This window comes from Euphorbia lathyris, chromosome 10 (genome assembly GCF_963576675.1).
Source record: "Euphorbia lathyris chromosome 10, ddEupLath1.1, whole genome shotgun sequence".
NCBI classification, from domain to species: Eukaryota; Viridiplantae; Streptophyta; class Magnoliopsida; order Malpighiales; family Euphorbiaceae; genus Euphorbia; species Euphorbia lathyris.
The window spans coordinates 56,261,787-56,286,367 of NC_088919.1; the positions used below are offsets into that span (position 1 = coordinate 56,261,787).

The 24,581-nt window shown below is 33.9% G+C and overlaps 3 protein-coding genes across 3 annotated transcripts; all 3 read right to left on the reverse strand.

Moving 5' to 3' along the window:
* Positions 1-7,060: 7,060 nt before the first annotated feature.
* LOC136209392 (wall-associated receptor kinase-like 20) lies at positions 7,061-9,347 on the reverse strand. Its single transcript, XM_066000843.1, has one exon. The coding sequence runs from the start codon at positions 9,325-9,327 to the stop codon at positions 7,429-7,431; it is 1,899 nt and encodes a 632-aa protein (XP_065856915.1). The 5' UTR covers positions 9,328-9,347; the 3' UTR covers positions 7,061-7,428.
* An 875-nt stretch (positions 9,348-10,222) lies between these two features.
* On the reverse strand, positions 10,223-14,904 carry LOC136208233 (peptidyl-prolyl cis-trans isomerase FKBP16-4, chloroplastic). The gene is made up of 10 exons (XM_065999028.1): positions 14,679-14,904; positions 14,442-14,576; positions 13,265-13,320; positions 13,115-13,170; positions 11,890-11,947; positions 11,694-11,768; positions 11,471-11,560; positions 11,105-11,182; positions 10,596-10,636; positions 10,223-10,516 (listed from the first exon to the last, which is right to left on the reverse strand). Exons 1-10 carry the CDS (start codon positions 14,761-14,763, stop codon positions 10,489-10,491), a joined length of 702 nt encoding a protein of 233 aa, XP_065855100.1. The 5' UTR covers positions 14,764-14,904; the 3' UTR covers positions 10,223-10,488.
* Positions 14,905-17,901: 2,997 nt separating this feature from the next.
* LOC136209140 (protein CHUP1, chloroplastic) lies at positions 17,902-20,401 on the reverse strand. The gene is made up of 2 exons (XM_066000522.1): positions 19,588-20,401; positions 17,902-18,534 (listed from the first exon to the last, which is right to left on the reverse strand). The coding sequence occupies exons 1-2, from the start codon at positions 20,239-20,241 to the stop codon at positions 18,070-18,072; spliced, it is 1,119 nt and encodes a 372-aa protein (XP_065856594.1). The 5' UTR covers positions 20,242-20,401; the 3' UTR covers positions 17,902-18,069.
* Positions 20,402-24,581: the final 4,180 nt, after the last annotated feature.

Genomic DNA, 24,581 nt, shown 5'->3' on the forward strand with positions numbered 1-24,581 from the left:
GTAGCTTTGATAAAATTATGGTTTATTGAAATAAAGTATATATATATATATATGATGATTTTATGTCTTTAGTTTTAAGAAATTGAAGTTATTATTGATAAATATATTTTGAACTTATTTATTGGTGATTTTAGTTCAATAATGAAGTATGATTTAATATTTTAGAAATTGATTGAGTAAAGATATTGAGAAAACTTTATGATGTTGATTTATGAGTTATATATATATATATATATTTCTGATTTTGAATTATATTATGAAATTATAAGATTTTTAGTATCCATCAAGAGTAATCCGGATAGGTGGTTTTTATTAAAGTCCGTATTTAGTGAGAAATACGGCCTGTGTACACAGTTGAAAGACCTATCGGGTATGGCAAAGAAGTGCTGAGTAAGACCATGTGGGCTAGGCAAATTATGAGATATCTCGATTCTATTATATTGTGGGGATTGATACATACGGGGATTATCTCTCGGATGGATACGATTTGCGAAATATTTATTGATATACGATTTGTGAAGTAATTATTGATATACGATTTGTGAGGTATCTATTGAGATACAGTTGGTGGAGCTTTTATTAAGATACAGGTTATGAAGTATTTATCGATATACAGTTTATGAAGTATTTATCGAAATACGATTTATGAAGTAATTATTGATTTACGGTTGAACACGAGTTTTATGTTAAGTGTTTTAATACAGTGATTTACGTTTTGACTATGTGTGGTATTTTGAGAAATGATAGCAAACTTATGATATTTTCAAGTGCATATTTGGTTAAAAGTACTACTTTCAGTATTTTATTACGGTTTAATCCATAAAGTGTTCATTTTTAAGAATATGAATTTTATATGATGCATTTTGAAAATTAAAATATATATATAGCTATTTTGAGTATAAGTACTTTATGTAGTTGTTAATTGCTTACTGAGATTTCTGTCTCACCGTTTTTAAATGTTTTAATGTTTTAGGCGAGAAAGAGCAAGGTATATGAGAAGTCACTGATTGATAAACAAGGTTGAAGTATCAAGTCATCATTTTTGTCATTAGTTAGGACAATTATCTTTGCAGTAATTTGGAGATTTGGTTATATTGGTGGCACTTAAATGTAATAGAAATATGTATATAGTCTAAATGTACTTGAGAGGAATTCTGGAAAAGTTTGAAATTTATAGTATTTGGATAATTTGGAGACTTATAGGTATTGATTCTGATCTTTCTATTTCACGCCCGATGCCGATTGAGGTCGTTTAGGGTCGGGTGTGACAAATATAAATGTAAACAGAAATAAAAAGTAAGACAGTACACAGTCAGCACGAGATGAGCGAAGTGCAACTCAGCATCGCAAAAGGCAAAGCTATCTTCAGAACAGAAGTTTGAAGATAAAGACTAACAAAGAGGCTGAGTGGAACGCAACTCAGCATCAAGAGAGCAAAGTCTTCTATACGAATAAACCCTGCAGACGAAGCTGACCACGGAAGCTGAGTAAAGGCAACTCAGAAAGAAAGAACAAGAAGCTATAACAGAGTCAAGCTGGGTGTTCTTCAGGAACAGCATGATTTGTCTGGTTACTAAAAGACAAATTCTGACATCTGTCTGCACCAATGATAGAAGCCTCGAAATCATGCACGGTAACGATTTCGAGAGACATGGGTTGACTGGCCGTTTGCTAAAAGACAAACTGCCATTAGAAGACAAACCTGCAGAAAAAGACAAGCCTGACATCTGCCTAATTCAGACGACAAGATTGACCTGCACACTGAAGCTAACCAGAACATTGTCTGGAGAAATAGCCGTTTGAATTCAACAGAAAAAATCCAAGTTCAAATCATTTGAACATCCAATCTCATCTATAAAAGGACATGATCATTCTTGGATCAAATACATAAGAAAAAGTAAAATATACAGTCGATCAAAGAAAGCCAAAAAGAGCTAAAGCCAAAGCACACAAAAACAAAAGAGTGATCTTACACCCACTTTCATATTCTGTGTAAAAGCTAGAGTGAATTTGTATTCTTCTAAAGTGTTCTTCTTCTAGAAAGAACAGTTTCTGTATCAATTGTAAAGATTGAGAGAGTCAAGTTGAGTACTCGGTTGTGGTATTCAGTGGTAGAGAAAATCTGAGTGTTCAGTTATAGCATTCAGTAGGATTGAGTAGACGAATAGAGGACGGTACTCTAGCATACTCAATTGCTTGGAAAGGGTTTGTGCTCTACCTTTAAAGAGCTCAGTAGTGGATTAAAAAAGCACGGAGGGATTCTGGGGACTGGACGTAGGCTGAGAGGCCGAACCAGGATAAGTCACGCTGAGTAATCTCTAAACTCTTTCTCAATATCTATATACTTGTGTTGCTTGATTAAAATTACTCAGTATATAAATTGTGCACGCTGACGCTGAGTAATATTTGTGCTGAGTTGGAAGCTGACCAAAGCGTTGACTCCCAATTCATAAGTAAAACAGTTCTAGTCAGCATCTGACTAAACCTGTCTTACACTTCTCGGCTGTGCTGACTAGAGTTAAGTTAAAGTAATTAAAGAATTATCTTAAGTCAGCATAATTAAAACGAAAAAGTTACATTAGTTCCTAACCCCCCCTGGAACTAATCATACGGGACCAACACTTAATTGGAACTCCACCTTCAATGCTAAATTCTGAGCATCTTGTACCCGGATAACTATTTGGGTTCTGATTCTATCTTGAATGTTATATTTAAGCCCCTCAAGATACCTTGAAGTCTTTTGGCTTTCGGTTTTCGACAAGTTAGCCCTTGCCGAAAGCCTTAAGAACTCTGAGGTATACTCGTGTACGCTTATCCCTCCTTGTGAGCAATTCTGATACGAACTATAGATGTACTACTCATAATCGAGTGACAGGAACCGCTCCCTCAACATCGATTTCATCCACAGCCAAGACCTAAATTGACTCCCTTCCTCCTCTCCTTATTTCTTCTTTCACATGATCCTACCAAACCGAGGCTCCCCCTTCAATCGGTATGCTACCAACTAAACCTTTCTATCTTCCGATATCCCCGTATAGTCGAAGAACCTCTCAACTTCCAAAAGCCAATCAAGGAATTCCTCTATGTCAAGTTCACCCCCAAATGAGGGCAAATCAATTTTCAATTTGAAGGCATCATCCCTATCAAAGTTTCCCCATATCCACCTCTAACATTTGCATTCTCCATATACGGATCATCTCCCATAACCACATACATCAAAATCATTCACAATATCCACATTCCTAGCATTCAATTGCCTAGGGCCAACATCAACATCATTTATAATGTCCATATTCCTAGCATTCATATGCATAGGGCCAACAACATCAATATCATTACGGATGCCCATATTCCTAGCAATCCTATAGGGTTTAAAATCATCAAAAGCATCCCCGTCACTATCACTATCGACATTCCGGACAATAACGTGATTAGGACGCCTTACCTTATGAACCTGAAGGCCCATTTATTGATGCATTACATTTCATATCGGGGGTGGTGAGTATGGTTGGGATTGAGGCCGGATAGCTTCTTCTTGTCTCCGGTGAGGATCTCCGGCGGGTTATACATGGGTATTTCGACCCTCTAGATGGAGTCTTTTAAGGGTGAGAGTTAACTCTCGTGTACTTGTTTGATGCCTTTCGTCGAGCTTTTGAAGCTTATCACCCAACGTCTTCAACGTTGCTTCTATCGCTTCAAACTTTTGATCATTGGATCCCATAGCTTCGTTTTGAGGATGTGATTGGACCATTTCTGAGAAGAAGTCTCCAGGAAGGAAAATGACTCGACTCTAATACCAAATGTTACAGATTAAACTCGATGTGAAGGTTTTAATCTTAAACCAACAAATAACCCAAACTTCTCAAGCTAAACTTGAAGGATGAGTAATCCCAAATGAATAAAATCCAAACTCCAATGGAGGCTAAATGTTTGATTCATAAAAAGTTAGGTTTCATTACAAATAAGGATAGTTATATACCTTCCACAAAGGTGTGCAAAAGTACTACAATATCCCTACTAGGGTTACAACTTGAAAGGTTAAAGATATGGGTAGTATGAGAATAGATGTGCAAGTGGCAAAGATGATAATAAGCAATGGAAAAACAGTAAATAAGGTAGTGACATAACAGTAATAAAGAGTGTGGTAGTCATTGTCCCCTCTACTTCAACTTGGTGAAGAAGGCATCTCAAACACCCCGCACGCCGTGCCACATAACCCACACGTCGTGTGGGTCCAGTTCTGATGCTCCATGGTAGTTCGTCCTTGATTCACATGAGCTCCTAACGCCGAGCTACAGTGGCACCCCGAGTGACACGGTGTGCGGACAATGACACAACGTATCACCTCAATTCTGCCCTTTAGGTACTTGAACTCTGCCTCGTCCCTCTTCCGCGGCAACCCATCTCCCTTGGTCTTTTCCACTTAGGTCTCGTGCTTGAGATATCCGCATCATTTTTTTCCTTTATATAAAGTAATTCCACTCTTTCACCAATCTAAGAAATGTTATTATTGTAAAATATTATGTCATTCATTTCCACATCTTTGAGTTAATATGATAAACCATAAAGTTAATATATGATATTAGAAAATTAATATCACACATTACCAAAAACACAACACCGTAGAGTTAATTTTCAGTAAATATATATATAATATTTCTCAATCTATGACTCAAATTGGTCCCGAAATTATGTTGTGAAAGTCAATTAGAACCTCAAGATATAGTAAAACCATTTTCATTGAAATAAAATTTTAATTTGGCTATTTTATATTTTTTTTCTCTGTTATCAATATTTTTTGATATTTTTTATTTCAATTATCAATTCATTTCAGTAAAAAGAACTTCGGATAAACCGAATCAAAATTAATATATTATATTTAAATATTTTTCCATATATAATATATATATATATATATATATATATAATATTTATTTTGGTTATAGCTGAACCGAACTGACAAATTTTGGTTAAGTTATATTCGATTATTATATTTATTCGGTTCAGTTTAATAACTTTTTTAATAAAATAGAACTGATAATATCGTAAATATTAAAAAAAATCAAACAAAGAATATAAACACTATAAAAAAGCAGAGTTTTTACCGATGAAATCTATTTACTACAACGACGGTTTTTTCTATCTAACTAAATTCTTATTTTCCATTGGATTTTATTGGTTACAATCAAAATTTATACCTATGGCTATAGTAGGGATGCTCTGATCATTCTTGAAGAAAGTATGTGGATCCACTACACTCTTCACCTTCACCAATCTACCAAAACTATCGTTGAAGTATTTACACCCATAAATCCTATTAGAAAAATTGATCTAATTGAGAGCCTTTAAATAGAAAAGGCTTCGGAAAGGACATCGTTGAAGAGACTATTAAGGGCAACGTAAAAGCAGTAAGACATATTCAATTTTTAAATCTTCAACGCTCAACTGTAATTGATTTCAATTTTCAAGAGAAATTCAAACTTCAAATAATCAATTGAGCATATTCATACAATATGAGACTATAAGAGAGTAACAAATTCAAAATTTTGAAGCTATAAGCATCCCAATTTAAGGAACTCATAATGTGAAAATATCTGGAGTGATTGATCCACTTTGTAGAGGAGATCAGAGAAATCCCAAGGGAGAAGGCTGAGAAGAGTGCAGAGAGAACACCCGTGAGTTTCATCATACATTGAGAAACTAATTAATAATTTTAAAAGATTAGGGCCTAATATTGACTGTCAAAATATATTGTTTCTATTTTTCAGAACTGTCATTTGCTTTTTAAGTCTAAAAAAGAAACAAAAAAAATGTTTGGTAAAAAATCAAAACAACTGTTTTTTTTATAGAAAAATCAACTAATATCTGCTATCTAACAGTAACAATAAAAAACACTAACAAACATGTGAAACAAATATGCCATAATTGTTATAGGGAGTGACATGAAACTAACACAAAACTAATAGATTAGTACTTTATTAAATAAATAAGGCAAAAAGCATATTTAAGCCCCTGAACTTTATCTGTTTTAAGGATCAAGCCCTTGATCAATTATTTTTCCACATTGAGCCCCTGAACATTGATTTTGTTATGGTTTAGGCCCTTATTTAACTTTTTTTTCGAGTTTAGGAGATGAGAAGATCGATTTGGCAATTCTAATGTTGAAAATCACAAAATGGGAGAGAAGAAAATCGAGTTTGGAAGAATATACTGAAAATTAGTTTCTATAATTTCGTTTTAATTTTTAATTTTTATCTCTCCTAGTCAAAGAAATCTTTTTTTTATTTGTCCATGTCAACAAGCCGAATCGCCCTAACGATGTATGCAGTCCAAACTCGACAGAAAAGTTAAATAAGGGCCTAAACCATAACAAAATCAATGTTCAGGGGCTCAATGTGGAAAAATAATTGATCAGGAGCTTGATCCTTAAAACAGATAAAATTCAAGGGCTTAAATATGCTTTTTGCCAATAAATAATGAGCGATTTTTAGATTTACACAAAATTAAACTAAAATTTGTTAGGTTTAGGTTAGAACTAATATGCAAACTTAAAAATAACCCGATTTTTTTTTAAAGAACCTGAATATTTAAAATTATTATAATATTCTCTCATATTTTTATATGTTACATTAATAGAAATAATAAAATTAGAAGAACTCGGGTACACAACAATAACCTCTCGTATTTTTACAAGATATCCTTAATAGAGATAATAAAATTACTTGTATCCAATGAACACATTAGAAGAACCCAACATAACAATCGTATTAATGGTTAACTTGTTAATCTAAAAATTGATATAGATGTTTAGAATGTTATTATATCTCGCTATATTTTTAAATGCCATTATTAACACTTGTGAACACGAAATGAACTGTTTGAATTGACACGATTACAATTTGACGAAATATTTTGGATTGAGTTAAGATTTTGACTTATTTTAAACTAATATGATAATTGACAAACTCGAACCCGATTAGATTGACACAAATATGAAACACAATATTTTTGAATTGGATTAGGATTGATAATTGACACAATACAAACACGATATAAAAAAAAATCTTCCTCCACTTGAATTTGTGGTGGAAGAATATGCAACACTACCATATAAACATATGGAATGAGAAATATACATAGAATATTTCTACAATTAAAAAGAAATCAAATAAAGATCTCTTAGACATTTTTTTTCACACTTTACAAACAAAGTAAGAATCAGATTCCAATCTTTCCCCCATAACTTTTAAATCCACTCAAATTCATCCTTGGAATCAGAATTTCAACATTTCAATGTTCTTTCTGCCATCATTTCACCCACTTAGCTTCTTGAATATTCAAAAGCCATTAAAACATCCATTAACATAATATTTTAACACCAAATCACACTAATTAAGAGCATAATTAGTAATTAAGATACTAAAATGATTAATTTTGCTGCTGATCTACTGTTTGAACTATGCATTCTAGTTGCTGAACTACATCTTTCATGCTAGGCCTATCCGCCTTCCTTTCTCGTAAACAGGCAAAGGCGAGCTCCGAGAAAAGTTCAATACTTTTCGATATGTTATCCGAGGGATCCTTACCGAGCAGCCTTTGATCTATGACTTCCATTATGACACCATTTTTCGCTCTTTGGCTCACGTAAATGGCAAGGTTGACATCATCTTGATCGCGGGAGAAGTCAATGGCGTTTTGGGACGTTAAAAGTTCGAGCAACACAACTCCGTAGCTATAAACATCACTCTTATCGGTTAATTGGTAGTTACGGTAATATTCAGGATCCAAATAACCTAATGTTCCTTGAGCGCAGGTTGAGACATGGCTTAGCCCCGGACGAGCAAGTCTAGAGAGACCAAAGTCCGCAACTTTAGCGTTTAAATCGTCATCGAGAAGTATATTTGTGGACTTGACATCTCTATGGTAAATGGGAGTGTATACTCCGGAATGTAGATATGCCAATGCTTCAGCAGTTTGGAGAGCAACTCGGAGCCTTTTTCTCCAATCGAGAAAGATCGATGACTTTCCGTGTAAATGATCATGGAGTGTGCCATTGGATATGTACTCGTAGATCATCAAAGGCTGTTCGCCTTCAACGCAACAGCCTAGAAGGCGAACCAAGTTCTTGTGATTGACTTGTGAAAGTATTCCGACTTCATTGAGTACTTGTTCGGTGCTTTTGATGTTCCCGACTTTAGCTAACTTAACTGACACCCCAGTTCCATCGTTAAGCTCGCCTTTGTAGACTTCTCCGAAACCACCACTCCCCAAAACCCGATCCTTAGAGAAACTGTTTGTTGCTTTCTTTACCTCTTTCAATTGGAACATTCGCGCAATTTTCCCACCATTGCTCGACTTTAACATGTCTTCTCGCGCTTTAGCAAGCTTTGCTCGGTTAACACGAGCAGAGGACTTATGCATAACGATTACACTCACCGCTGCTGCCAGAAAGAAAAATGAAACTACGCCTATTGACGCCTTAAAACTGAGACTTGCTGTCATTTTAAGCTTCTTTCTTCGGCAGCTTCCACGAATATGATCCCAGTTGTAGTCTCTATTACAAAGGCAGCGAAAGAGACTATTTCCAGCCGGTGAACATTTGGAAGCTCCGGAGCAATCATTCTGCGTTTTACAGATTGGCTCAGACGGAGAAGTCCACTGAATTTCGAGTCCTTCTTCCCATTGACTTGCAGGCTTTCGCGGATCCAAATTAAGAATACTTCTAAAAGCTGTACAACCGGAACTATGAAGCCTTATCTTATACGCGGAGGGCATTCCGCCTGCAATGAAGGTGCAGCAGGGGTCAAGACTGCTTGCACACTGGCGTGATCGATTCTTTTCAACATGCCCCGAGCTCTCCAAATATCTGTGGCAAAGACTAGAAGGAGTGCAATTTAGAGGAGACACAAAAAGGCGAGGCGAACAGTTCAAGAGGAAAATCGTGTTAGACGAAGTGACATTGAAAGGGAGTGTCTGGTTCAACCAAAGGCCTTCACTCACTAGCATATCTCGCGTAACACACAAGCCAGACATCCATGGTGCTGGTTGCACAACCATCCGCTGAAAGGAAGGCATGATTCTGAGTACAAGGTAAGAACTTCCGTTCTTGGTATCGAAATAAAGTTTCTGAGACTGCGAATCACAGCGAATATGATAGTTTCGGTCGCCACAATCGGAGTTTGTGCTCAGAGGATACGGAACTTCCATAGAACCACAGCTTGGGCAGGTTTTCTGAGGACAACAGTAATGAACAAAGAAAAGAAGAAAACAAACATAGGTAAGAACGAATTCGAAAGGCGAATCTGCAGTACGTTTAGCTGTGATCATCTTGAATGAGCAGATATGAACAGCTGCAATTCAGAATAGCACAACAAGGAATTGAAATGGGGTGAATAAAAAGCAAGGAAAAGAGAATAAAGTTGGTAAAAATTTGAAAAGTAATTTCAGGAATCTATCCGAAAAATTCGAACTTTCGGCATTTATTGTACTTGTGGTTAGATCCTGTAAACTAGGATGTAATTTATAGAAAGCTAAAGCAGAAAGGCTTAACTATTGTTTTCTCCTTGTTTAATATGGTTTAGCAGCAAATTGTCAACATAGAGCAATATCTATTAAAATACTTCAAAAGGGAATTCTATAAAATCAATGCCCTTTGCACTATGATTTATTTCAATTTTCTATCCCAAAAGAAAACTCAAACTACTGTTATTATCACGGGAAAAAGACCAAAAATAAACCTTGTGGTTTCGTGGATTTGCAAAGATGTCTCTACGGTTAAAAAGCGTGTACAACGGGGATTTTAGTCGTTATATTATGTTTTTCGGCTTTAAAATGTTTTTATATGTTAGGTGGAGTAGAAATGGGACTGGAAAAACTGTTGAAGTTTTATTCTGAATGTTTGCCACGTCGGCAAATTTGGACGGTTTTAGCAAAAAAAAAAAAGTCTTTCTTCGCAAATGAATGAAACCATAGATCTACATTTGCGAACTTTTAAACATAGAGAGACTTACAAATACACAAAACCACGAGAATTATTTTTGTACTTTCATTTCCCCTATTATCATTCACTTAAGGAATTGGCAAAGATAATGCACAAATAAACATATGCTTCTTACCTCTTTTGTAACACAATTATTAATTACAAACAAAAAACACGAGTATGAGCAGACGAAATATCTAACAGAAAATATGATACTCAAAGGATTCGTAAGAGAATACTATGAAGTTCTTAACGATAAATAACCGCATCTTATATAAAAAGTGTTTTAACATATTTACTTGATCATTAACATTCTGCACACCAAGAAATAGACTAAAACCATTATTTTTTTATAACGGGTATAAACACACTTACAAATATATGATCAGTAACAAGACCGAGCTATCATTTACGAGAAAAGGTCTCTTCTTCGCATGATCCATGTGAAAATTTGGATCTCGACGGATATCCACTTTTCGTGTAAGCTAAACAGATGATCAACAGTTTGATTAACCTTCAATAATTTTTACAGCAGACCTGAGAAACAAAGAAATGAATTGGTTAGAAACTGCGAAAGTAACATCGAATATTATGACCTTAGGCTCAAACCACTTACCCGAATGGGCTTTGTTTGATAGCCAGCAGTTCAACGTCTAGCTGTAAATTCCAAAGGTAACAACAGTTAAAAAATCAAATGTTGCCTGTTTTAAGGTCAATGACATCAAGTTATGACCAGATAACGGAACTAACTAAGGAGGGGCCAGGGTATACTATACCCCCCGACACTATGGTTCGTAGCCACGTGCTCTAATCCTCTGAGCTACAGGCCCCACCCCGTCTCCCCTAGATCTGTCCCCAGGAGTACGCTAAAAAAGAACTTTCCTCTCCCCAGCCATTTCAGGTTAGGAAGATGCGACAGCGCCTCTCTGTAAGAGCGGTCTGTTTCAAGGTGTGAAGTGAGAGAAAAGGGATTTCATAATTGGGGTTGAAAAAGTAATAAGAACGAGGAGTGTTAAGCTTTTTATCCCTCCCCGGGACGCGTAGTGCACCAGGCCTCCCTTTTTATCATCGTATTAGATGACACCGAAATAAGCTTAATAGCTAAGGAGAAAACAAACTTTATACCTCTATTGTTGCATTTGGGGGAATTTCCTGAACTCCTTTACTTCCATATGCTAGCTCAGGAGGAACAATTATTAAACGCTGCAAAACATTTGTTTTAGTTAAAAAATATTAAAGATCACGACGAATATCCAACTAGCAAGGACTGCATAATCAGCTTTAAATCTGGTAAGCATTGGTATCATGTTTAGAATTAGTAGGCAGTCATTGGAGTCTAGGGCTGTCAATTTCTAACACGACACAATTTACAGAGACAATCCCCTTGACACAACTCGTTTGATAGGATTATCATTTTTGTGTTATTTCTATCATATATAGATTACATAACATTATTATAACAGGATAACCGTTTTGACATCCTATTCTCACCTGGCCTCCGACCCGCATTCCTTCAACACCAAGGTCCAATCCTTTAAGGACATTGCCTCTTTCTGACTGACCCACATCAAATCCATAAGGCTGCAACAATTCAAACAAGTGGAACAACTTTCAGGACAAATAAAGATCAGATCATAAATAAATCCAAACATTTTCACAAATTTCTTTGAAGAAAAATTGTTTTAGATGTTTAAAGTTCAGTGAAGCAACTTACTGTTCCGCCTCCAACACCGAGTCCTTGTCGACTTGTCATAAATGTGATTCCCTTCCATTTGGCAACATAATGAACCTAATTGGATAACATATGTTAGCACATTATTCTAAGGTAATAAATAACCAAAATGACAATGTATCTTTAGATTTTAACAAGGGATAGGGATAATAAAATTGAAATAGGCCACAAACCGTACTGCAACCCGGGATCCCTTTACAGCCTTGGTTCCACCCCCAACCTTCACGTCATAGTACCTGAAGAACCCTTTTCATCAGAATTCATAAAATTACAGAAAGATACGTGAATAAAAAATTATCAACCATATAATTAGTTCAAGATCAGAAATTAACAAATTAAACAGCATATACTATGAAAAGAAGGAACAAGCCTTTTTTTTTCTTTTTGTACCATAGCTAGTTGAATTCTTGATGCTATAGTATTCGGTTATTCTCTCTGTATTACATGGTATCAGAGCCTAGTTTAGCTTCTATGTTTCGGTTCATGTTTCGAATAAAAATTATCAACCATATAATCATTCAAGAACAGAAATTAACAAACTAAACAGCATTTAACATGATTAAGCTAATTTATTTTTGTACCAAATTCTTGAAAATGTCAACAATCTCAAACTGAGACTATCCTTCAATAAGGGAAGTTAAAGATGCAAGTTTCCAACTTTACCTAAGATTCAGGGTAAAATAAAGCTATGGCCCCTGCCTCTAAACTTCATTTCGTGATATAAAAATCCTTAAATTTTACATTATTCAACGTTAAAGTCTAAATCAAAGAAAATCCGTTAAAAATTTAATGAAATGATGACCTGGAAGTAGGTATTTTTCCATAGTTTATGGTTATATGGATTAAAAAAAGATTAATAATGTAGTCAAACTTATTCGGGTCATTATTTCGTTAGTATTTTAGTGGATTTTATTTGATTTGGACTTTAATGTTAAATAATGTAAGAGTTCAAGGATTTTATGTCATGCAATGAAGTTTAGAGGTCATAATGTTAGTAACATATTGTCATGGAACCAACTGAACAAAAAGTTCGAGCTAATAGTTAAAGGTCCACTCCATATTAATATCTGACACAGACCCACACGCGAATGCCACTGGGCTCACAACACAGGCCCAAATTACCATGTCCTGCAAATAACTCAACAAATGGGGCTACCAGGAATCAAACCCTGGACCACTTGGTCAAACTGGCTCGGATAACATATCAAGCTCGAGCTAATAGTTAAAGGTCCACTCCATATTAATATATGACACGTATAAAACCGGAGCCATAGATGTATTTTATCCTAAGATTCAGGTACCGAAAATTTCAGTATTTAAAAGAAATGGATACCAGAAAGCAAATGCTTAATGCAGGAATTGAAAAGGTACAGTATATGTAATTGTGAGATTCATGTACTAACTTTAGACCATTAGGGAGGGTTGTGAATTCACTGTCTGGTATTTTTGATGCTTTAAGCTGTAAAGAAAGAAAAGATTTACAGCTTCAGAAACGTTTTAAGATTATACAACACAAAAAAATAATTCCCTCTGGTACAAAAAAAGTGACTTACAGCTCTTCTACTTGTGCTGACAGCCTCAGCCACATTACAGACATGCATTGCAGCAGCTGAGTTAAAAATGCAATTCAACAAAAATACAATAAAAGGAAAATGAGATCATGAATTTAAGTCTAAAAAATTGGGCCTCATACATATACAGCCTCTCCAAGTTGACCATAAAAGCCGATTGCACCCCCGAACTTTGAAAACAACCGATTAAAGTTGCCGATTGTCCCTCTAAACTTGCTTAAATTGACCTATTGGTCTCCTCAACTTGCTTAAAGTAACCTATTGGCCTCTTGACCTTGCTTCAACTGATGTGTGCTTCAACTTATCCAAATCTTCGCTTGCTATGCCACGTAGTACTTAGGGGGCTAATCATGTCACTTTAAGCAACTTCAAAAGGCTAATCGGTAGTTCTCAAAGTTCGAGAGGTAATCGGATTTTTCAGGACAAGTTTGGGGAGCTAGGGATATAAGGCCAAACAATTGCAATTAAGGGGACAGAATCAGAAATGGCTTAATACATGAGGAACTCCTATACTTCGCCAAATACACAAATTGACCCCTTAACTTTAGAGATCTCTCGTTAACCCCCTGAACTTGCTTAAACTCACATGATTAACCCTCCAACTCTTGCGCAGCAGAATATAGCGGAGATTTGGACAAGTTGAAGTACCTATCACTTTAAACAAGTTCAAGAGGCCAATGGAATATTTTAAGCGAATTCAGGGGGCCAATAATACATTTTAAACAAGTTCAAGAGGCCAATGGAATATTTTAAGCTAATTCAGGGGGCCAATAATACATTTTAAACAAGTTCAAGAGGCCAATGGGACTTTTTAAGAGAATTCAGGGGGCCAATAGTACATTTTAAACAAGTTCAAGAGCCTAATTGATCAATTTTAGCAAGGTGAGAAGGGTAATTAGACATATCCAAAGTTCAAGTAGCCAATTGGATTATTTAGCAAAGTACAGAGGCCTCCATATGTATTAAGTCATCAGAAACTATTGCATGCTATCCACAATACCCCAAGAAAAATTACAAGCTTTCCACAAAACGGACCCTTTAAACTTCAATCTAGATACAAATTTCAAAACCCAATAAGCTAAACTGGAGAAATTCAATGTGCACAAGTACATTCCATTGAAATATTTAAAGGAGAAAAGGCAGAAAAACATAAACGAACCAGTTGTTAACAAAGAAGCAAACATTGTCCTCCTTCCATCGTTTTGTAAAGGAAGTGAAATTGTTTCATCTGAGGAAGAAGACAACGAACAGCGACATGGAATCACAGATGAATTGCTTCTGGGTGATTTCCTTCCTGTAAAATCAATTAAAAAAAATGTTTACTTTGAAGTGAATACCTCACCCACCATTTATGGTTGCAGAGAATGTGAAAGACAGAAAGAGAAGCAGAGATTACTGGAATTGGAAATGGAATTGGAGAGAAGAGGTTTGTGGATTAGGTAAGGGTTGTGTTGATGGCAAGGGAAGAGGGAAAGTTCCATCTCTTAATTAAGAGTGGCAGTTAGGAAGAGGAAGAAGAAGAAGAAGTTAACTGTTTTCCAGGTTTGATTTTCTAGTTTGAAGATTTTTCAGAAAGGGGGAGAAAATAGGAAGATAAGTATACCAATAATAACCACATATCAGCTGTTTTCTGTTTTATCATAAAAATTGATTCTCTTTTAAATAGCAATATGTTTTTTTTATATAAATTTTCTGATTAATCAGTTCGAGGCTGGTCAACCACCCTATAGACTTCGGCATGGGATGGGCTGGGTCGGACTCGGGCCGGGCCTGTGATAAAACCTGATAAGCCTAAGCTCAGCGCAATCTCATACTAATTAGAGTTGGGATCGGGTCGGACCGGGTTCGGGCCTAAACAAGGAATCCAAGCCCGTCCGCCCAAGCCCATATCTATATTAAAAAAATCAATTAAAATAAAATACTAACTTTTTTTAATAAAAAATAATAAACATAATAGTTAATAAGTCTTAGAAAAATATAACAAACTAATTGTAAATTGTAATACTGGTTACTTATTTAACTATCTATAAATTTATATATGAACTTATTTAATTTATATAATTAAATTTATATATATATATAACGGGCCGGGCCGGGCCGGGTCCGCCGAGTATTTACATAGCCCAGGCCCGCCCATTTAACAGGCGGGCTTAATCGGGCTTTGGCCGGGCCAGGCCTGACACTAATTTTATGTGTCCAGACCCGGCTAAATGGGTCTGGGCTCGGACCGGGCAGGCGGGCTCATCGGCCCATGGCGAGGTCTACCCTATAGGTACAGGTACATGCTTCTCTAAGCAAAGTTTTTGGGATTAAACCTTTGTTTGGGGCTGATTTGAAGGATAAATAGGGAGATAGGTGTAGTTGAAAAATAATTCCAAGGAGGAACTGTTTTTAACTGTCATAACCATTCTGGCGCACTAGGCGCCGGAATGGGTAACAAGTAGTTGAAGCGGTAACCATTCCGGCGCATGGAGCGCCGGAATGGTGACAGGTAGTCACCCATAGTGACCATTCCGGCGCCACACGCGCCGAAATGGTTACTATTCCAAAAAGTATTCTATTGTGCAAGTTTGACTTGCACAGTGATACCCATTCTGGCGCCTAGTGCGCCGGAATCTATGAAGCACGGACACTTCCCCGGGGTCGCCGTGGCCGAGTCGGACTCGCCGGACTCGGGGACTCGGCGGGGACACGGCCGGAGCATCGGACACGGATGGGACACGGGGGGACACGTCCCCACGGCAAATTATAAAAATAGAAAAAGTTTTAGGGTTTTTTTAAATCTTTAAAAATATATGGACCAATTACCAAAAAATCCTATTTTTACTTACCTGTACATCGTAACATCGCGCATTTAGGTCTTCTCCTGCGATTGCGATTTGCTGTCTTCATCATCTGCAATTGCGATTTCTTCTCTTCCTGTTTCTTTTGATTCTGATTTCCTTCTCCTCCCTGTTTTTTTTTTAATTCGACTTCTCTTCCTGTTTCTTTTGATTCTGATTTCTTCTCATCTTGTTTCTTTTGCTTCCGATTTCTTCTGTTTCAATTTCTTTTTTAGGGATACCGATTTCTTTTTTTGGGATTTTGATTCTTCTATCTCTTGTTCAGTATCTCCCTTAGAATTTCGTACTTTGTCGAGTCATGGCTTCTTTTTAACTTCAAAAACTGGTATTTTTATAGCTAATATATATAAATTAATTATATAAAATCAAACTGATATTTTTATATCTAATATATATAAATTAATTATATAAAATTTGCCGTGTCTCTGCCGCATCCGTGTCTCATATTTTCTAAAAATGTCGTTTGCCGTGTCCGCACCCGTATCCGCACCCGTGTCCGTGCTTCATAGGCCGGAATGGTAACAATTTCTTAACCACGGTCCAAAAACAGCCCATCTTTTAGAATTATTTCTCAACTATACCTATCTCCCTACTTATCCTTCAAATCAACCCCAAGCAAAAGTTTAATCCAAGTTGTTGCATACACTAGGACTCGAACCCAATATCACTAGTTTAAATTATTTGAGGCTCTTAACCCGCTCAAACCAACCTTGATTGGTAATATGAATATGTTTGTGGTTGTTAAATTTGTTACGCTCGTTAATATATTTTAGAGATAATTTCAAAAATAATATAGTTCTTTTCACTAATTTAATAGTTGATTACCTCAAAATGGGTGCCTTCTATGGTTATTTTGTTTTTGACAAAGTATCATTACTTGGTGTATTTTCACCATTGGATGATGGATTAGAAAATTAATTTAATGGTGAAAACACACAAAGTAAGGCTTACTTTGTTAAAAACAAAGTAAGCATAGCCTTTACCCCTCAAAATGATATTTTATCAACTTCAATTTTTTTAACTTTTAGTTTTGACACCATTTATGTATTGTTTGGTTAAGAGAAAAAACGTTAACGTTTAAAGAGAGAAAGCTCCAAAAATGATATTCTAGAAAATAAAAAAAAAACCTGGTTCCACGATAAAAATGATACTAAATAAATTTAAATCGTGTATTCTTTTATTTTGAAATTATCAAACGGTTAAATTGGCAATATCAACCATAAATATTCATCTGTAAATCAGCGCAAACACATGAATTATCTTTGGAATTGTCCATATGATATAATAATAAAAAATCGTGTTAAAATGTGTCATGTCAAATGATTTATCTTTGTATATCATATTGTGGAGTCAGAAATTAATAATTGTGAATATCATTTATGCTACATATTTATATGTAATATCATTGTACTAATTAGAATTAGGGCCGTTTAATGCACATGTTGCTGTATATTGTTATTGTTAGCTGTGAATGTTAATTGATTTTTGTGTTTCCAAATTCTACCAAACACTTTTTATCTTTTATCTCTACCACTAGTGCACGGGATATGTTACACACTCTGACTATCAAAATTCATCTTGGGATGGTTGCAAGCGACCCTGTATAGTTCCACCTAAAAAAAGGATACTGTAATCAAACCTCTAGATCCTCTTCTCTGACTCCACTACTAGAAGAGGTGGTTTCAAACGACTTTCCACGGTTTTGCTTGAAAAGAAGGTCTGGCATTGCTACAATTGCACCTCATGACTCTCTTTCCAGCTCCAACATTGCTCAAACCGAGATGGATTTCAAGTGACAATTAAATTATTTTGTTTAAAAAAGTCATTTACACTTATTCATCTTAATCTTATGTATTTTACATAATTTGTTACTCCTTTTGTGTTAGATTACATTTATTATTCCTCTAAATGACTTTTTAAAGTTAGAATTGAAGAAATTCATGATCAAGCACTTGAACAAGATTTCCTTGCTTGAATTGCATGATCTTCCTTTTCTTTCTCTTCATTTCTTACTTTCACATTCTCATTCCCTTCCACCCATTTCTTAATCTTGTGAAGGAACTTTTTCCTCCTTGAATTACCATGATCATGGTTGCTTCTGTTTTCCGATAATTTATCTGATTGCTCAGTTTGAGACTGGTAAGACACCATTTGATCATCGCTGCTTCTTGTTGCGGCACCAAAGCACTCTTTCTCTCCATTTCCATTCATTTCAAGTTCCAAATGATCTCTTTTTCCCTCAATTTGGTCTTCTTGTTCATGGTTCCTCATTAGCTCATGCTTCAAGCAGGCATTGTTCCATTTCAAGTATATGAACTCTGTGATTTCTGTTGCTCGTTCTTCGCGTAATTGTTCGAGTTCTTTTACTACTTCATTGTATTCTTCTTTTGTTACACATTCTGCATCAATCTGTTAATTGAATTAAAGAAAGTTCAGCAAACATGTTGAGGAATTCACAGAAAATATTAAGGAAAAATATAAATAAATAAAACAATAGGCGGATATTTATGAGGTTCAACAACGTAGCTACTTATACTTATTCCGACTCTAACTAGTACTAATAGGTATTGCTATGTAGTTGGTTCTCATACATAAGAGACTACGAGTGTAATAGGAGCATATATCTGTGACAAAAGGGTCAAACTAAGATTATCATCTCATTATTGAAATGAATTTTCTATTTCCCAATCTTTCTAACTTGCTCCTACGGAATCAAGAAGTCGAAAAAGATTGAGAAAAATGGGTAATTCATAATCACTAATGAATGATTCGTCAAAAAGCTAAGGATAAATCCTTTTAGAAATCGAATGGATCTCATTTTCTTATATAAGCACGAAAAGTAATGAAGAAAAAGAAAGAAAGAAAGAAAAAACTCATTGTTTTTCTTTTATAATTTAGGAGCCGTGCAAGATAAAAAAAATCTCACACATGGTTTTGAATGAGAGAAATAAGTGAGAAAATCCTCTTTTCGACTCCGATCTTCTATTTTAGTCATTGCTTTTCGAATTTGTTACTTCCAAAGTAGCTATTCCAGCTTTGGTCACTCGAATTTTTGATATTCCTTTTTATTTCGCATCAAATGAATGATATCTTCTTCTTAGAAATCTTAGCTATTCTACACATAATAGCATGGAGACAGAGCCGAGATAAAATTTCTAGTGGTAATGATGCTGCTCCTCCTCAGGCAAAATACGGGTGCTCAACACACCCCATTCCTCTAAAAACGCCCCCTCTACTCGAAAAACTTCTCACTTTCCGATAAATTTTATAGTACTCCATATTTAATACACCAAAACAATATAAACTCGTCATGTATATAAATACACAAACATAATAAATAGTAAGAGATTATAAAACTATAAGCGGTTTTTCATTAATGGTCGAGATAGACCCCGACCATTATAAAGTTTTCATTGTGTCGGGATATAATAATAAAAGCTATTATTCAACCTCAAGGCTTACCTTAGCAAAATTTTCTGCAGCATTCAATCTTATCAGAAGTTCATTCTTCTCCTCCTGCAATTCCTCAACTCTATCCTCCAATTTCTTCACAACACCAGACTTAATTTCATCATCATTCCACAATCTCAGTATCTCTTCTTCTGCTGCATCAATCTTCATGTTCTTATCTCGAACAATCCGCGATTTCTCCTTCATGTTCTTCATCACAATCTTCTTCACCTTCCTTTTCAGCATCCCATTTCGGAGTTTCGCCAATCGAAGCTGTTCAACAACTCTAAGATACTCAATAACAAGATTCTGAAACCTTCCATTCTCAGATGAAATCTCCTTATTCAAAAACTCAACATTTGCAGCTTCTAATACTAACATGTTCTTGACCTCCATTAACACAGTTTCAAGCTCTTTCAATCCCTGAAATTGAAGAAATTGATTTCCCAAATCCAATTCCATCTTTTTCACCTCTTCAATTTTGCTTCTTAACCCTATTATCTCTTCATCAAAACTAGTGTTTTCATCAATGGATTCAAGAGGGTTTATGTTTTTTCTAGCTGTGATTTTAGCATAGATGAAACCAGCAATTGATAGAGCTAAAGGAATCCCAGCTTTTAAGAACAATGGCTTCATCATCTCTGTTTTTGATATTGAGGTTTCCATCTGAAATCAATGGAGAATTGCTAAGAACAATTGAAAATGAAATTGGGGATTTAGGGTTTTGATTATTTTTAAGAGATTGTGAAAAATTCATGTAAAGATGGAATCTTTTTAGCTTTGGGGAGTTCATATCATATGGGTTTGCTTTGTTTAGAGGAGATAGTGGAAATGTAGCTTTTTGACTAAACTCTATACGCGAACTTCAAATTATCTTTCTTAATGCTATTTGGAATCTAATTCCTTTTCTATGGAGTCTATGAATTATGCTATAAAAATAAAATGGAATTTTAAGTCTTCAAATTTTGAATATATTTCCACAAATAATAATAATAAAAAATCATTCTTAAACTTTATTACGGGATTTAGTTCGGTTTGCAATGCATATTGAGTTTGTGAAGAAAGATGTGAGGTTTGATTTCAACTACATCAGCGGCAATGAGTTTTAACGGTGACTAAACTAGTATCAGTATTATCTCAATAGGGATGCATGTATAGTTATGTGTTGTATACTTTTCAAATCCGAAATGTCCAAAGGAAGTGTCAAAAATAATAATAAAAAATTTATCTTATTTATTAACTTAAATTTTTTGCAACTTAATATACCAGGTGTCTCGTGAATTTTGGCTCATAAAGTAGATTGATTCTTTGAATTTATATACCGGCTTGCTAGCTTCCTAAACATGCTTAAAGTGACTCATTGGTTGTTTAAAGTGACATTTTAACCTTTTGAACTTTCTCAGAGTAATTTATTAGCTCTTTAAACTTATTTATTTAGAGTAATATATATTTCAACTAGTTTTTGACCCGTGCGATGCACGGATTCATTTTAATATATAAATATTAACAAAAATATAATTAATAATTACAATTAATGATATAAAAAAGGAGGAAGTGACACCTCAGCTCCATCGTTACTGTTTTATATTATATATAGATATGCAAAGAAATAGAGAGATTTTAGGGACTAATTTAAATTATGTAGAACTTTTAGATATACATATGCAGAGAATTATAGAGATTTTAGAGATTAATTTAAATTCTGTAGAACTCTTAGATATAGTACGGATAAAATAATCTTTTTATAAATAAATATAATAATATAACTAAAGTTAATATATTATATTTTTTATTAGTAAAAAAGGAGGAAGTGACACCCCAGCTCCATCGTTACTGTTTTATATTATATATAGAATATAGATATGCAGAGAATTAGAGGGATTTTAGGGATTAATTTAAATTATGCAGAACTTTTAGATATAGATATACAGAAAATTAGAGAGATTTTAGGGATTAATTTAAATTATGTAGAACTTTTAGATATAGATATGCAGAGAATTAGAGAGATTTTAGGGATTAATTTAAATTCTGTAGAACTCTTAGATATAGTACAGATAAAATAATCTTTTTATAAATAAATATAATAATATAACTCAAGTTAATATATTATATTTTTTATCAGTAAAAAAGGAGGGAGTGACACCTCAGCTCCATCGTTACTGTTTTATATTATATATAGATATGCAGAGAATTAGAGAGATTTTAGGGATTAATTTAAATTCTGTAGAACTCTTAGATATAATACGGATAAAATAATCTTTTTATAAATAAATATAATAATATAACTAAAGTTAATATATTATATTTTTTATTATATTTTTTATCAGTAAAAAATGAGGAAGTGACACCTCAGCTCCATCGTTACTGTTTTATATAGAATATAGATATGCAGAGAATTAGAGGGATTTTAGGGATTAATTTAAATTATGTAGAACTTTTAGATATAGATATGCAGGGAATTAGAGATATTTTAGGGATTAATTTAAATTATGTATAACTTTTAGATATAGATATGCAGAGAATTAGAGAGATTTTAGGGATTAATTTAAATTATGTAGATCTCTTAGATATAGTACAGATAAAATAATCTTTTTATAAATAAATATAACAATATAACTAAAGTTAATATATTATATTTTATATTATATTTTTTATCAGTAAAAAAGGAGAAAGTGACACCTCAGCTCCATCATTACTGTTTTATATTATATATAGATATGCATAGAATTAGAGAGATTTTAGGGAGTAATTTTAATTATGTAGAACTTTTAGATATAGATATGCAGGGAATTAGAGATATTTTAGGGATTAATTTAAATTATGTATAACTTTTAGATATAGATATGCAGAGAATTAGAGAGATTTTAGGGATTAATTTAAATTATGTAGATCTCTTAGATATAGTACAGATAAAATAATCTTTTTACAAATAAATATAATAATATAACTAAAGTTAATATATTATATTTTATATTATATTTTTTATTAGTAAAAAAGGAGGAAGTGACACCTCAGCTCCATCGTTACTGTTTTATATTATATATAGATATGCAGAGAATTAGAGAGATTTTAGGGACTAATTTAAATTATGTAGAACTTTTAGATATAGATATGCAGAGAATTAGAGAGATTTTAGGGATTAATTTAAATTATGTAGAACTCTTAGATATAGTACGGATAAAATAATATTTTTATAAATAAATACAATAATATAACTAAAGTTAATATATTACATTTTATATTATATTTTTTATCAGTAAAAAAGGAGGAAGTGACACCTCAGCTCCATCGTTACTGTTTTATATTATATATTTAAATTCTGTAGAACTCTTAGATATAGTATGGATAAAATAATCTTTTTTGTAGATAAATATAATAATAGAATTAAAATTAATATATTATATATTTTATTTTATTTTTTATCAGTAAAAAAGGAGGAAGTTACACCTCAGTTCTATCGTTACTATTTTATATTATATATAGATGTGTAGAGAATTAGAAAGATTTTAGGTATTAATTTAAATTTTGTAGAACTCTTAGATATAGTACGGATAAAATAATCTTTTTTATAGATAAATATATATAATAAAATTAAAATTAATATATTAAATTTTTTATCACTAAAAAAGGAGGAAGTGACACTTCAGTTCCATCGTTACTTCAAAATCAATCGTATTTTGTTACATAATATGAGAATCATATCACTTTAAACAATTTTAAAATATTAGTATCATATCACTTTAAACAATTTTAAAATATTAGTAGCACTTTTTTTTTTAGAAAAACTTAATTTATTAAGCATATTCTTTCTTTTCTTTTTCTTTTTTAATCAAATATAACACATGCATGCTAGCCTCTTAATTATTATATTTTCTTGATGAAACAAACCTCTTAATTTTAAATTCATTTTATTATGCTTTCAAATTTAAATTTAAAAAATTTATTGATTTTTTTTTATCAACAATGATGATGCTTCTCAAAAGGTTATACTATAAAAAGATGGCTTAATACATACCCAGCCCCCTAAAGTTGTCCATTTTATTCATTTAACCCTTTCAACTTAAGGGACATCCTTTTAACCCCCTAAACTCCAAAAAAATGCTACTTTTAACCCCCTATTTTAGAATGCCGAGATATAATGTTGTCCGTGTGTATCACGCGCGTGACACGTGTGTATCCTGAATTACCCAGCCCCCTAAAGTTGTCCATTTTGTTCATTTAACCCCCTCACCTCACGGGCCGCCCCTTTAACCCCCTAAACTCCAAAAAAACGCTACTTTTAATCCCATATTTTAGACTGCCGAGATATAATGTTGTCCGTGTGTATAATTTGCTCTTTTCTTTCCTACTTTCTTCTTTTGAAAGTCGTTAATATTGAAAAATTGCTATAAATATCATTTAGTTATCACTTCTCTTCCACTGTATTCTATACTTCATATCAAATCAGATTTTAACTCTTCCTTTGTATTGCCTTCCACTGTATCTATATACACCGTGGTCATAATTCATACAAAGTTAAAGCATTTTTTACAATTTCAACGTGGATTGAGACCACAAAAAGCACCAATTAAAAATTAGAAAGACACCAATTAAATCTTCTTTATCTCCAATGCCCGTACTTGAGTTGGAACTAAGATTTTTTTGGAGTTTAGGGGGTTAAAGGGTTGTCCCGTGAGGTGAGGGGGTTAAATGAACAAAATGGACAACTTTAGGGGGTTGTATGCATTTTTTTTACCGTTGGAGGCAAGAACAAAATCCTCCCACGCGCCTCCTGTGTTTGAGACACAAACGTTGACTAGGTCAATGCCACGTCGGATGATAGGGGGTTAAAAGTAGCGTTTTTTTGGAGTTTAGGGGGTTAAAAGGATGTCCCTTAAGTTGAAGGGGTTAAATGAATAAAATGGACAACTTTAGGGGGCTGGGCTGGGTATGTATTAAGCCTAAAAAGATATATAATATGAATTGATATAAAGATTAAAAGCATGTGCTTAATTACAAAGTAACCT

What these genes read in the sequence shown, in the direction of transcription:
- LOC136209392 (XM_066000843.1), bottom strand. Translation starts at nt 9,327, where the DNA reads ATGATCACAGCTAAACGTACTGCAGATTCGCCTTTCGAATTCGTTCTT.
- LOC136208233 (XM_065999028.1), bottom strand. Translation starts at nt 14,763, where the DNA reads ATGGAACTTTCCCTCTTCCCTTGCCATCAACACAACCCTTACCTAATC. An exon ending in ACCCTCCCTAATGGTCTAAA is followed by an intron (nt 11,948 to 13,114) that starts GTTAGTACATGA and finishes AGGGTTCTTCAG; the next exon opens with GTACTATGACGTGAAGGTTG. An exon ending in TAAAGGGATCCCGGGTTGCA is followed by an intron (nt 11,769 to 11,889) that starts GTACGGTTTGTG and finishes TTATCCAATTAG; the next exon opens with GTTCATTATGTTGCCAAATG.
- LOC136209140 (XM_066000522.1), bottom strand. Translation starts at nt 20,241, where the DNA reads ATGGAAACCTCAATATCAAAAACAGAGATGATGAAGCCATTGTTCTTA. An exon ending in CTGCAGAAAATTTTGCTAAG is followed by an intron (nt 18,535 to 19,587) that starts GTAAGCCTTGAG and finishes TTCAATTAACAG; the next exon opens with ATTGATGCAGAATGTGTAAC.